Consider the following 15,001-nt stretch of genomic DNA (forward strand, 5'->3'; position numbering starts at 1 on the left):
CTTTTGCTAATCAATTAAGTTCAAATCTTGGAAGAGGTAAGGATGTAAATAATCAATTATAGATTTTTTTACTACTATCATTTAGCCAAATAGCAGCACAATTGGAGCTTTACCCACACCCTAACTTAAAAAAAAATATAGCCATGGTCAGGGCTGCTGCCCTCCAAGTTGGAGGGCAGCAGTTCGAACCCCCACAAATGCATTGTGGGGGTATTTCCTTGCTCAATTAAATTTGAGTGAAGGCAGTCTTCTCCCTTACCCAAGTGTGAGGAGTAGACATCCCTCGAATATTTGTGAGGGTTAAAATCTGGGCAGCGCTCCATTAGCATTGATGTAAATTGGTCCCAGTAATAGTCTGATTTGTAAATATCAGTTATAGTCTCATGTAATATGAGTTGTAGTTTGAGCAATAGTCTCATGTAATAAAAAAAAACTTTAAAAAAATATTAATAATAACTAGCGTGCCTCTTTGGCTCTGTGCTTTGCTAATATACTGTAATTTATGTACAATGTATTTCTCATAAATTAACTACATATACCGCTTGATTATACATTTTAAGTCCCAATTAATTATATGTTATTTCTCTTTCAAAATTAAGCGAATAAGAAAATGTTATTCAATGAATCCATCAGACTAATATAGGTACCATGCTACGTGTAAATAAATTTTATAACTTCACAAATGTCACAACTTACTTTCGGGGTTAAAGCACATTTTTATTTCATACTTGGTTTTATGAGGAGTATATTGAGGATGCGTATGTTTTTTTTTTTTTATCAAACATTATTTTCATACTGTTAAATTTCACTTAGAAAAGTCCATGCTTAAAGTTTATTAGCAATATATCCTTTTATGATTTTACAATTTTTTTTCCTTTTTGAAGAGGATTTTTACAATAATATACCGCAACTAGCATGTCATTTACAATTCAACTTTCCTTTTCTTTGAGAGACTCAAATACAAGAGAGAACTTTAAGTGTGGGGCCATGTAATGAATGGATAGCTGATTGAACATCACTAGATTATTTTCATATGCATAAATGAAGACATTAAGCAGACAAAAAGATTAAAAAAGTCCCTACAAGTATTTTTATAATCGCTCAAAGAGGCTACAAAACGAGACAAGTATTATTATAATCGCTCACAAAGGCTACAAAAAGGGTCCCTACAAGTATAATTATAATCACTCGCAAAGGCTAAAAAACGAGACAATTTCATGTCTAACTCACAATGCGTATTATATTCCATGTCTTCTTCACCAATCACCATTTACATTGCTTAATTAGACTTTAATCAGCGGTAAAGTCATTCGTTGCAAATTCCCGTTGAAGATGAAACTTTCCACCCATGAATACATGATCGTATGAGATTGGGTAAAAACTCGTTTAGTCCCTATATTTTGAAGTTAGTGTCCATTTAGTCCCAATATTTTTAAAAATACCACAAACCCTCCCTACCATTAAATTATTGACACTCTTGCCATTATCTTTTGTTCCTTTTAACTTATTTTTACAATATTAACTTATTATAATAATTTAGTACTTTTATGTCTACTAACTTTTGAGATTAAGTTTTCATTACTTGTATATTTAATAATTTATCAATAAAATCAACCATTTAATAATTTATTGCATTATTTGTTTGTACTATATTTAATAATCACTAATTTAATATTAAACGTAATCATGCAAATTAATAATACCATTATTAATTGATTTTATATAATATTTTTAAATATTTGATAAAAATTAATTAAATATTTACATTGTTTTATATATTTTTTTATTATTATATTATGACTACGCAATAAATTATTTACAGTATATTTAATTTTTTATTAATTAATTTTTAAAATTATTTTAATTATGATTATAAAATTTCATGAATAATTGATATTTATATTTAAATATCAATTTAAATATGATTTAATATTATCTAAATATAATTTAATTTAGTCTAATCTGGTATTGTACCAAACATAAGACTATATAATATAATCCAGTTTAATCCTATCCAACTTAATCCAATTCAATCTAATGATACATACTAAACATTAGGTTTATGCACAAAAGAAGCCAATAAAGACTAAGGCTAGGGCTTAATGTCACAAGCTGCTCAAATTTGCTACCAACGGAGGCTAAATTCGCTACCAACGGAGGCTAAATTCATATGCACGGGTACGCTTAGTAAAAGTTTGCCTAAAGGCGGGATGCGCTTAGCAGCGGATTGTGCTCCACTCAACAGCGGAATGCACTCACACCTTACACACTATAAATAGCCCATCACCCTCCATTTTGCTCACCACGCCAACACACACCAGCACACACAACACACCACACAAATAAGCTTTCAAGCTCTTGTAAAAACGCTCTCTTGTATTTATTCTTTTGTGAGTAATAAAATTATATTTTGCCATATTACTCTTTCTTTTCTCTAACATTGTCGCAAGCATTCTTGCTTAACTAGTTTGAGAAGATCGAAATGCTTACTAAGCAATTTTTGTGCTAGAAATTATCTAAGTGAAGTTGCTAAATGCCGCATGGAGTTGCTGCAAGAAAACTCATCCCAAGACATTAGGCTAGCTAATAATAGCTAGTATGTCCTAACGACCGAGCCATCACATATGTTTTTTCTTTTCCATGAAATGAAAAATTTTAAGCCAGAATATTGTACCAGATTGCCAATGTGTGATCGAAACGTAAGCCCCCACCCACATGCCTTTGATGAGTGATCAATGGGACGAAGTTCCCTTCTTATCTTGTGCTTCAAAACAAAAGATTCATGTCATTATTCTTAGAGTTATATTTATTAGAGTTATATTTATTGTAACTTATAATGATTAAAAATAAGATATTAGTCCCATTTAATCTACTTACTTATTACTCATTTTTATTAATGTGAAGTTAATAAAATTCACAGTAGAATAGAATAACACCTTATTTGTTACAATAGAAAGAGGTTTAGAAAAGAAAGAAAACTGGTGAAACAAATGAGAAGACATAAAATCAATAACTTTGTTATGAATATGAGGCCTTTCATTGCCTTTGAACCCATCAAACATTTAATGGTATAAATAAATATATCTTCAATTTAAAGGATTAAGCAAATAGCAGCGATTGCTGAAATTTTTTATGGTCTCTCAATATATATATATATAGAGTAATTGACAATCAATAAACGAAAGATAAAAATAAGACATTCGCCTCATCTAATTCGTTTATTTACAAGTTACTTATTTTTACCTTATATTTACTTTTATTGGTTGTGTAAGTACCACAATTCCACTAAATTATGTACTTAGGATTGCCATTTCTTTTTACCCATTAGAATGATTTAATGAAGAGAATACTTTATCTTCATCGTGCATCTACTAATCAGTAATTGAAATGGACTGCTAGAATTGGAATTGACTGGAATCGCAATGGAGAATGAGAATTATAATAAATTGTTTACTTTAGTTATAGTAATAGGAATCAGAACGAACGGTATTATCATTGATGTGTTTACTTTGTCTTGGAATAAAAATTATTTGGTAGAAGTTAATTAAATGACTTTAATTGATTATTGTCATTATTTATTATATAATTGTGATTATTATTATTCAAAAAACAACAACAACAACAACAATAATAATAATAATAATAATTTATTTTAATTGAGAAAAAAATAGATTTTTAAAATTTATGTGATGGTAAAATAAAAAGTTTAAGAAATAAAAATTTAATTTCCAACTCCCTATAAAAATTAATTTTTTATTTCTTAATTTTAAAAATATGTGGAATTCACATATTTTATTTCTATTTTCATCATTTCTATTTTAACAAGTATTATCCATCATTTCTATTATTCCCTAGTTCAAAATACAAACGCACCATTAGTTTTTTTGCGATTTACAGTGCTAACAGCATCTCTCTTCCTGCGAACGAATCAGTAATCACCAGCTGAGAGCACAGTGCCCAATAATAATGATGAAATTGACCGTATGGAATAAAATTGAACCCTTGCATTTACTCTCTCGACTCTAATCATCAATAATGCCAACCAATCACCAAAATCGCTTCAACGTATCAAGTGTCAAGATGGTAATGGCTTCCTCATAAACTAGCTGGAATCCTGCTTCCTGTCAGTTTCCATGATGACAATACGAGGCATTTGATTTCTTATCAGTTTTGAAGCTTTGATTCATCTTGTTAATCTCATCTAGTTTCTCAATTAATTTTCGCCCAATGACCCATTACTGGAGAGTTGAGCAACGCAGAGAGAGAACCTCAGCCACAGTCGGTCTCGGTCCACAAAACAGGCGACAAAGCTTATGGTAAAAGACACTGGCGCGCTGTAGCTACAGGACAAAACCCTAGCCCCAGATCTTTTGCAAATTCCTACCAGAATGAAAGTTCAGTGTCTGAAACAAATGTACGGACATTCAATAAGATTTCAAACGCAATCAGTTCCCACATGGATCCTCTGGAGTCGCTTCCCGTCTTATACGCTACAACCTCTGCAACTTTGAATGATAACACAGTCACAGCTAGCTAGCTGCCTGCATCTGTCTTCGACTGCAAAGGAAATCTTATCCCACCCCAACGGCCCACCGTATCACTTTGTAACGCCAAGAATTGTTGTGGCCCATCAACCATCGTCTCTGCTTCGCATTTTGTACTTGGTAGTGTTCCATTTTTTTCGTATATATTTTTTCAGTGGCATTAGTGTGAAATTATTTGCGAATACACTATATTGTTGGAGAAAAACTTGAGGAGAGAGTAGGGCGGTGAGCTTATCTGATGTTAATTGTACTATGTGGTAAAGCTGTGAAGCTTAAAGTAAGACCATTGAATTTCATTGCGAAACTCATAAAATTTTATATTTAAAAATTTAGTGAGATATATTGTAGATCCCACGAGGGTAAAGCCACCGTATTTATGCAAGTTTCTCCACCTATTGTTGGCTTCTTATTAGTTCTTATCTAATTTCAAGCAATAGGAAAATGCTATTTGAATAACAGTAACACAATAAGAAAATAAAAATGATAATGTTATCATTTTGTCTGCTACAGTTTTTCTGTAGTATGAACACTATCCCTTTTTTTTTTCATATTATTTTACTACCATTCAAATAGTAGTGCTCTTTACAATATTAACGAATACGATTCTTCTAATCATTTAATAAAATTGAAATAGACACTTTTTTTTTTTCTTGTGCTTCTCGTGGATAAATATTTTGCTCAAAACAACCCTCCAGGCAAGTCCATAATAATTCCCACGTTATGATTATATCGCTGTAGATAATAGATAATCGTGCTACAATTTTGTCCGATGTACTTTTTATTATATAGGTCAAAGCAATCAACTCTCTGACTTTGTATATGATAGAAAGTTGATTGCTTTGATCTACATGATAAAAAGTGAATTGGAGCGAATTACATGATTCTAACTTTGTAGATAATTAAAATTTTCATAAATTTTTATAGAAAATGTTTGGTGTTGTAAAACAGAAAGATTTTGAGATTTTTTTTATAAAAAAAGATAAAGATAAAGATTTCTTCAACAAATTCTGGTTGAGTTCACTATCTAACCACATCCTATTTTTCCTCGCTATTATTACTAAGAATGTATTTTTAACGAGTGAAGATAGAGTTACAGACTCTTATATAGACTTATTTTGTATAAACTAATGTCATATAATTCAATTTATTGGATTAAATAAATTTTAGCCCACATGATTTATGTTTATTATTTTAGTTTTATTCAACCAATGAATTTACGCCACATCATTTTGTAGAAAATAAATTTATACAAGAATTTATAACTCTATCATCATTATTTATTAATTAATTGTACGAGATGCTGAATTAATTTTCTTGGTTCTTTCTTATCGCTGCATTGGAATATTGATCACGGATGAAAATTCGCTTAAAAAGACAAAATATTATATATTTTTTTTTCCTTGTAGGATTTAAGAATTTTGTATTAGAAAAAGAAAAATGGTAGAAGCACTGATCCTGACCCTCGTCATCGGCTCATCCTATTAAATAATTAAATAACAGAACTCTAACCTAATCGTCTCCAAACAAGGGAACTATAATAATCTAATTATACAATGATGCTTTATTTGTCAATCAAATATGAGTCTTTTGTTGACAAATAAATTGAACATGTGGATTTTTATCTGATCTTGTTGGTTATGATAAATTTCAAGATTTTTTTTTTTACTTGCCATTGACGGCCATGGTGTCACAATTACTGCTGATTGTAAGATTTAGACGTTTCACGGGCTACTACTTACAACAACGCATTGAGTTCTGGGCACTTGTTGAACTTCATGGTCGTCAGAACATGTGGATTGTTGTTTTAATAATTGAGTAATCATTTATCTGATCTTGTTGGTTATGATAAGTTTCAAGATGTTGCTTTTTTATGCCATTGACGGCCATGGTGTCTGTCACAATTACTGTTGATTGTAAGAGTTTAGACGTTTCACGGGTCACTAGTTAGAAAAGTGCATTGGGTTTCTAAGTACTGGTTGGATGTGTACACTTTTACTAGTTTCATGGATAACTCTGATGATAGAATTTACCCCGTTCGATTAGGTACTTTTAAGCTGAATCAAGAGAATAGGAATGGGACTATTGGTCAGTGGGTAGAGACCTATAATAGGTTTGAAGATAGGGCTATTTTTGTTGATGGTGTGGTGCCTCGAGTCGATTGTGCTCGTGCTTATCCAGGTGGACGCAGTGGGATTTTTAACATTCATGATTTTAGTGTTAACTATCTCTCAGTTTTGCCAGCCACCGGCTCCCATCCCATCTCTTCGCCACCAGCGGCTTGACTGGTGTAGATTTTCATGATCGTCAGTTTTTTAATAAAAATTAATTTCGTTTTCTTTATTATTCAAAATCATTTATTTGGCCTTTCAACTTCATGATTGCAGGTCGGGTCATGGGTGCTTTTTTCTTTTGAAGATGATCTTATTGAAGAGGCTTGTGGAGATCACGCCTGCTAGCTGCTGCTACTGCTGGATCTTTATGTCCTAATTAATTATTATGTGTACTATTGTTGCTTCCTTTCGTTTATATTTTGATTTTTGAACATGTTGGGGATATTTTCATTTCTGTTTACATCAAGATCTTGCGTCTTAATTTCTTATTGTATTATGGATGATTAATTAACTTAAAGTTTGTAATGTTAATTCTCCTTGTTCCCGTTCATAATTTTATGTGCATCTCTTAAATCCGTCTGTACTCCGTGTATGATGCGTACAATTATATCTTTTTTTTTTCATCTCCTTTGAAAAAATTCGCCAGTTGCTAGCATAACATCTTGCGCATAAATTAATCTTAAATACAATCATACATAAATTATATATGAAGGTACCTTCGATAATTAAAGTAACTAAAGAATTGAATTCTTTAAAAAATAATTACTCAATTATTAAAACAAAATTCCACATGCAATAAAAGAGTCATATTTGATTGAAAAATGAAGCAATATCATTGTATATTTAGATTAGTATAATTCCTGTATTTGGTTGAAAGTTATGGTTATTAATTAGTATGATTGATTATAGAAAACCCCACTAGTAATTTTTTTTTTCCCCAAATGATCACACGAATTCAAATTCTGAAGAAGGTAAGCAACAAAAATCAATTTAAGTCCTTTTTTTTTTGTGTGTTGTTGAGAAAACACGTAATTAATTAATTAGTTGTATTGTAATAGTTCTATCGAAATAATATATTTATTATTATTATTGATTTCCACATGTACTTGACATTGTAACATCTTACCAATCAAAGCATTAACTTATGATGACTAATCACGTGATTGATTGTTGATAACATATTGATGCACTATGATTGGAAGGCTTAATAGAACTTGTTTTTTAGATTCATTAACATGATTAATTCGAGCGGAGACTTCTAGTCTGGGTTGTGGTACGGGGTTAAAGGTGTCTCCCACAATTAGGGCCCTTCCCAAAATACCTCGTGGCTGAAACAAAAAAAAAAACAAAATAACATGAACTTATCCATTATAATGTAAAATATTATCTTGAAATAATTACTCTTATGGAATATATATTATTATTTCAGAGAAAGGGTTATCATGAACTGCTTTCCGTAATTCAAAATCACTTGTGACAAAGGAAGTTGCACATCATAATTCATAAGGATACCGTTTAGCATAAAACACCCAATGCTGCATCCATTTACCCAAAGACAGAGACATGTTTGAGTTCTGATGATCCTCGTCCTAATCCAACCACGTACTTAGAGTAGCTGTGCCGTTTTGATATCTGAATTGGCCCGCATGAGCTAGCTTGAGCTGCAGCGTACAGGGCACCTTCCTATTAAGGACCCCAGTGTCATCTGCTTGATTAATCTGTTAACTAACCCAAGTTAATTATACAGCTTGAAAAAAAAATATATCTACAAGTGCACAAGAAGAAGCCTGAAAAACGTGTGGAAAATGAAGTAATTAATAAGCAAAAATTATCACTAGAATTGTCTGAAGAAAAGGGGCCAAATGGCGACAGTTTTGTTGGAATATTAACAGAGTTTCCCCCGAGGAAGCAACCATATCTATATGAGACAAATAACATTGTACCAAGACTACTATGCACAAGTTGTTGTGCCATCTCATCTTTATCATCTTTTCACGCAGGGGGAAGTTGATAGTCAGAAAATTGTACTAGAATTTTAATGGCCATCCGAAACGTAGCACTCCTTCACATGGCTCCTCTGATCACTTTGAAGTTTCTTCATGTCATATTCATGTACTCCACCAATCAGTGACTTTGAATGACTACAGAATTGCAGGACTTACAGATAGACTACCTACAAGCAACTGCAGGACCACTAGTACCTGTGTTCTAAAGTTTCTAATGAGGTGCTAAATGCAATCATGCCTGTAAATAACTATAAACATGGCTGCAAGTTCTTCATCTATGCTAAAAATGAACACTAATGTCATTAGTTCAATTATAACCACAACTATCATTAATTAGCTAATAAGACAATGTATTGTGGTTGTGGATTCGACTTCTCTTTCAAATTAAACGTTACATTAGCTAGCGAGTTACTAAAAGAGTGTCCATAGCTATTTTTCCAACACTTTCCTTTTTGTTTTGTTTATTTATTTATTTTTTATTTTTTACCAGAATGCAGCCTTGTTTAATCAGTAAGGTATATTTAGTTTTATGAAAATGATCCAGCAAATATAGTTTTTTTTCAATTTTTAAATTTGGGAAAGTAATTTATAAAAATGGTGTAGAATGGTTTTTCACCAATTCTCTTCTCCTAATGTTTTTTCTGTCTTAGTCTTTCTTAAATTAATGAATGGTTAATATTTAGTTTTAAATTTTGATGTTAACAATTAAGTTGGCGAGAAATATATACTTAATTAGACGCTTAATTAACCTGCTAACTACCTAAGAATTTGTCCTTTTTCTTCCGTATTTATAATTTATTGGACGATCAAGGACATAAATTGACACATCATGACCATTCTAGTTAGGCTAGATCCATTTTAAATCATTAAATATTTCCTTGAACAATCAACATCACAACTCACAAGACTAAAATCACTGTTAATCTCTTCCTCGAATATCCATGTAAAACAATGATTGTTTAATAAATCAAACTTATATCTATTCTTCTTCTACTTCTTCTTGTGTTTAGAGGTAGTGGTAGCCATGAAGAAATCAAAAACCAAGTTATGTGATTTGCCAGATGTCCTGCTCTCATCGATAATCGAAAAACTTGAAACACAAAGTAACGGTCTTCGGTTGCGAGCCTCCTGTAGAAAATTTCAACCGTTAATCCCTCCCCTCCCAATCACCTTACTTGAACGCCAATCTCTCAACATTCCCCTCCCTTTTGCCTCTTCCTCTTCCTCTGACAATAACCATTTTCATTACTCACTCATTGAGTCAAAAGTCTTCGCAATCCGTCCTCGAAGTGAAGATGCAAGTGCAAGTGCAACAACTTGCTGGTTCATTAAAGTTAAAGAGTCAAATTCTGGTCAAGTCAGACGCATGGACCCTCTGTCTCGTTTTGGGTTTGAAAATGCCTCCGACAAGTTGAAGTTACCCAAGTGTTTGAATATGCTTGATTATGAGGTAAAGGAACTGGCTCAAGATTATGAGCTCGAGGTTGTAGATAAAGATGAAAACAAAGTCGACGAAACTTATTTTTTAATTGAAAAAGTTGTTGTTTCTGAAGACTTTGAAATTATGGCCATGCATGACAGTGGGAAAGTGTCAGTTTGGAGAAAAGGTGACATAAATTGGACAAGCATTCGTTTAGATTTAGGTAATAACTGTATGGAGAATTCATTTGAAGACATTATTTATTATAAAAAGAAATTTTATGTTACTAATCGCTGTGGCGTTACATTATATGTTGATTGTAAGACTTTGACTGTTATGTTTGCTGCCACTCCGGATCCACTGAGAGGTTTGAGTGATGGGTTGAATTACTTGGTGAAATCTGATAAGCATTTATATTTACTTGTTAAGTGTTGGATTCGCATGTACCTTTGTCGTGACAATAAGCCTTATCTTAAGCTTCACCCAACTCGTTTTCAGCTGTTGAAGCTTGATGAAGAGAACAATATGTGGGTTGATTTTGATTTAATAAGTGAGAATAGGGTATTTTTTGTTGGTGAGGGCTGTTGTTTTTCTGTTGGAATTGGAGTGGGTGAATTTGCTGGAACATTGAAAAGGAATTGTGTTTATTTTTCAGATTCAGCCTTCGCTAATTCTGATGATGCTTACCCTGGTTGGACTTCAGCTGTTTTTGACTTTGATGATTATGAAGTATGGCGATTCTCCAAATTTCCAAGCCATTCTCGTATTTTCTGGCCACCTCCTGCCTGGATTGAGCTGCAGGATTAATTCCAACTAGTTAACTTATCCTAATGGATAGACTTGTCTCACTAAGAAGGTAATTAAGACATTTTGTTCATATTTTCTGCCTTACATCACTATTTTCATTTTCATACTTATACATTCAACAAGCGATTTAACCTCCTAGGCCAGTGCTAACCTATCCTTTCAACAGAAGTTGAGGAAATGGTTAGAGTCCTTGCTATTGCATGGACTCCTATTCCCCTCTCATAATTGAGTAGGGAAGATTTTATCTCTTATAAATATAAATAAAGATGATAGATATGTCACTTGAATACTAGTGAAGGGTAGAATTTTGGTTTGTACACCAATAAATATGATTTTGATTTGTCCTGGTAATTATTTCATTATATTTATCAGTAGACTTATGATGGTAAAGAACCTCTATCCATCATCCCAGCCGATGAAGCACCACGCAATTGATCTTCTCTTCCTCAACTGAAGTCTTTCAGTCTTCTACCTGAACCAGTCTTAGTCAAGTCTGTTGAGTCACTGTTTAATGTAACCTCTTCGGAGGATGGTCTGAAGTCTGTCCCAAATAATGATGTGTCTGTCCCGTCAGTGTCTGTTATCATTTCTGAAGTCGAGTCGGCCTCATAAATTATTAATTTTAAGTAGCGGTTGACATGAGCAATGATGTTGCTTGACAATATTCCCTGAAATATGCTATAATTGCGTAGACTAATTAAACAACAGGTAGTCTACAAAGAATAACAAAAAATCGCCATTGGGTTAATTATCTCAACATATGCTGAGGGGCATGAATTCGAGCCTCACGAGGCTCACTCCATTTGAAGTAAAAAAAAAAAAAAAGTAAAGGTATATATTTTTTTGAAAATTAGCATTAGTAGTTTTCTGAGCTGATGTTTGAAGTGTATGTATCTATGTTCTTAACATAATTCAAATTGTAATATATAACAATTTAAAAAAATAAAAAAGAAGATTGATGTAAAATCATGCTTAAAGAAATGGTGTGTGATATAAAGCTATCAATTATTTTTCTCTTTCAATTTTTCTTCCTCTTAAACTAGATTTTGCACCCTTTTTTTTCAAATATAACTAATATTTGCCTTTGAACTTGATGACTACAGGTTAATATGGGCTATTTTCTTAAAGGTCTTTCTTGAATTAATACGATGGCTTCAAGATCTCATGGAAGAAATTTGTGTAGATCAAGTCTACTCCGAAATGTTAATTGTCCCTTTTGTTATGATGTCGTCGATTGTATATTGGGTTGTGCTATGATCAGTTAATTAAGTTTGTACTTAACAAGATAATAGTTCTGTGAGTTCAAACTCCGATCATATGTGCTTGGATTGTGGATCTGTATGTCAACGAACTTATTTAATGGTTTTAACTTACTAAATTTCCTAATTGTTATGCATAATCTTATGTATTTTTATCTTGTTTATACTCATTGCGAATGATGTTTTGAGATTTTTTTTAATTCATTGAGTTTGTTGTTAGCGGGGAAGTAACCGCATACATGCAAGTTGTAATCGGTAAATAAGAAAACTTGGTAATCTCACCTCTTTTGCTCAAGATTGAATGTAGAGACAATATTGATTATTGACATAGTTATGATCAAATTAATAGTTGTAACTTCAGAACATGTTTAAAGAAAAATAAAGCATTGCCATATTCAGAATAGTCAACTATTCTAATTATAAATTTGCTTTTAGATTTGATATACATTATAGTGAAATTTTTGTTGGACCCTTTTGCAAAAGTTGCTAAGCACATAAAATTATCTTGTACTGGAATACTTTAAAGAAACATATAAATATCACTCTAAAATTAGAAGAAATTATACTTGCACAATCACAAGAGGAGATTTGAAGTTTTGACTTCAAAATAAAATTAAAGAGGTGTCAACTAAGGAATAGTAACATTTGAAACATTGTATTTATTGTGAAATTAATATTTTCACACATTACGACTTATCAATCGTTAAATCAAACCTAAAAGCCTTTTTGTTTGCGGTGTTAGCTCAAAATCCCACGTCGCCCCGAAAATGCAAAATTCGGCCGAAATTCGTGTGCACAGCACATGGTTTTTATCATTTTGGCCTGGAAATTCGGCTCTAAACTCCCGCATTGTTTTCATCATTTCCTCGAGCGGTAACAATATTTACGGCGTAAAAAGGTCCTTGGGTGAATTTAGCCACAATCGGACGAATTCTCCTGGTCGTTTTGGCGCCCGTTCGTGTGTATGTACGTTTAATAAAATGGACTTAACACGAGATTCAGACCTCGTAATCAAGTTCCATTTTCTCCTATGGTAAATTCTCACCAATATCTACACGACTGGCTCAAAATCCAACATCACCACAAAAATGTGAAATTTGGCCAAAGTATGTGTGTTATAGCATACAGTTCTTGGCAATTTCAGCCCAAAAAATGCGCTCTGGAGTTTTAGCATTATTTCCTTTTTTTTGGTCCTATAAGATAACTTAAGTCGAAATACAACACCTCCTACAATTTCAAATCGCGTTCGGATGCTGTTTACTGTTTTTTAAGAATTTTTGAAGTCCTGATTTCTCGATATTCGATAATTTTTTAAAAAAATTTCGGTGGCCAAAAAATGTTCCGTTTCCTTCTGTCAATCCATCTTCCAATGATCTGCATCCTTGTGAAAAATCAAGGCCAAAACAAATCGAACACTAGGGTGGCGCCGCACCAACCAAGCTCTTCTTTTGGGTATGTCCATTTCTCACACAACGAAGGTTAACTGTGGCTAGGGGGTTTGTCCGTTGCGCCATTCGCGCACAATAAAAGGTGATTGTAGCCTCAGGCATGCACGTGCCTGTTGGGCCATTTCTCACACAATGGAGGTTAATTGCATCCCTAGTTGCGCATGCATCCACCGGGGTGTGGCGATTTTTCGCACAAAAGAGGATAATTGCGCCCTCAGGCGTGCAGGCGTCCGCTGGGTGTGGCCATTTCTCGTACAATGGAGGTTAATTGTGGCCTCTGGCGCGTGCCCATTTCTTGCATGAAAGGAGGTTAGTTGTGCGGGAAGCGGCCTGGCCCTGTCTGCACGCTTCCTGGTCCCTCTATGCGCCCTGTTTTCCTGAAAAACACACGTTTTCGCGTGTCTTCAACTTCTTTACCTGTGCATCATTTTTTTCGTCCCATTCCAACCGATTTTCACATTTAATGATTAAATGACTTGTATGCCCTTAATGATTAAATTAATTTGATAATTTTACTTTATAACAGCAAGATAATGTTATATGAAAAAAGTGAAATTTTGTTAACTAAATTGAAAAGTATGCACAATGGAATATTGATGGTTACAAAAAGTTATTATAGTTTTATGGTTACAATTGTAAAATAGAAACAAACGTGTGTAACAACGGAAAATGATTTAATGTTGACTTGAGTTTTTGCTAAACATTGAATCAATGGTTCGTAGGCAAGATAAATAAAAAAAAAATTAAAACAATCCTGACTATTGATGATTTAGTGCTCAACAAAATCTGAGCTTAGCCCTAAATCCTAATCCGTGTAACAACTCTGAAAGCCAACATCCATAAACCTTCCATTAAAAGGTAGTCTGTTTTGTTGGATTTTTAAGAACGAGAGGAGCAGTTCGTGGCTGCTTTTCTTTCCACTGAGTGGATTTTATTCTTACCCCAAATATGCTATTGCATTTTGTTAACAGCGTTTTGTTTATTACCTCATATTGTTTGTGTGCTGGAATTGCTACAAATCTTTTGAGTTATTCTGGGTTTAATTGCTCTGTTTTTCCTTCACCTTGGCTGGAAAAACACCAACCATGGAGGTAAGAGTGTAAGATTAAAACTAAACGCTTTATCGAAGTAGTTTCGCATATCAAATCATCCTAGAAGCTAAAAGGTTTGTACTAAAAAACTTCGTAAACGCCCCCCCTGAATAAAGGAAAAACGTGTTTAGGCAACAAGCTTGGCAGGATTTGTATTTCTGCTGACAATCTTATTGTTTGTTTATCAAGTTTTAGTGGAAGAAAAGTCAAAAACAATGAAATTATCTATTTTAGCACCTCTGCTTTGGGTATTTATAATCTAAAACCAACACTAGCATACACGTGCTTAGGACATAAACATGATTTGTGGCTTAA

General features: G+C 33.0%; 1 protein-coding gene across 1 annotated transcript; it reads left to right on the forward strand.

The window, feature by feature from the left end:
- Positions 1 to 9,685: 9,685 nt before the first annotated feature.
- Positions 9,686 to 10,888, forward strand: LOC102608560 (F-box protein SKIP23-like). Its single transcript, XM_006467115.3, has one exon. The coding sequence runs from the start codon at positions 9,686 to 9,688 to the stop codon at positions 10,886 to 10,888; it is 1,203 nt and encodes a 400-aa protein (XP_006467178.1).
- The last annotated feature ends 4,113 nt before the right edge of the window (positions 10,889 to 15,001 follow it).

This window comes from Citrus sinensis, chromosome 7 (genome assembly GCF_022201045.2).
Source record: "Citrus sinensis cultivar Valencia sweet orange chromosome 7, DVS_A1.0, whole genome shotgun sequence".
NCBI classification, from domain to species: domain Eukaryota; kingdom Viridiplantae; phylum Streptophyta; class Magnoliopsida; order Sapindales; family Rutaceae; genus Citrus; species Citrus sinensis.

Excerpts from the sequence above, each read along its gene's own strand:
- LOC102608560 (XM_006467115.3), top strand. The coding sequence starts at position 9,686 with ATGAAGAAATCAAAAACCAAGTTATGTGATTTGCCAGATGTCCTGCTC.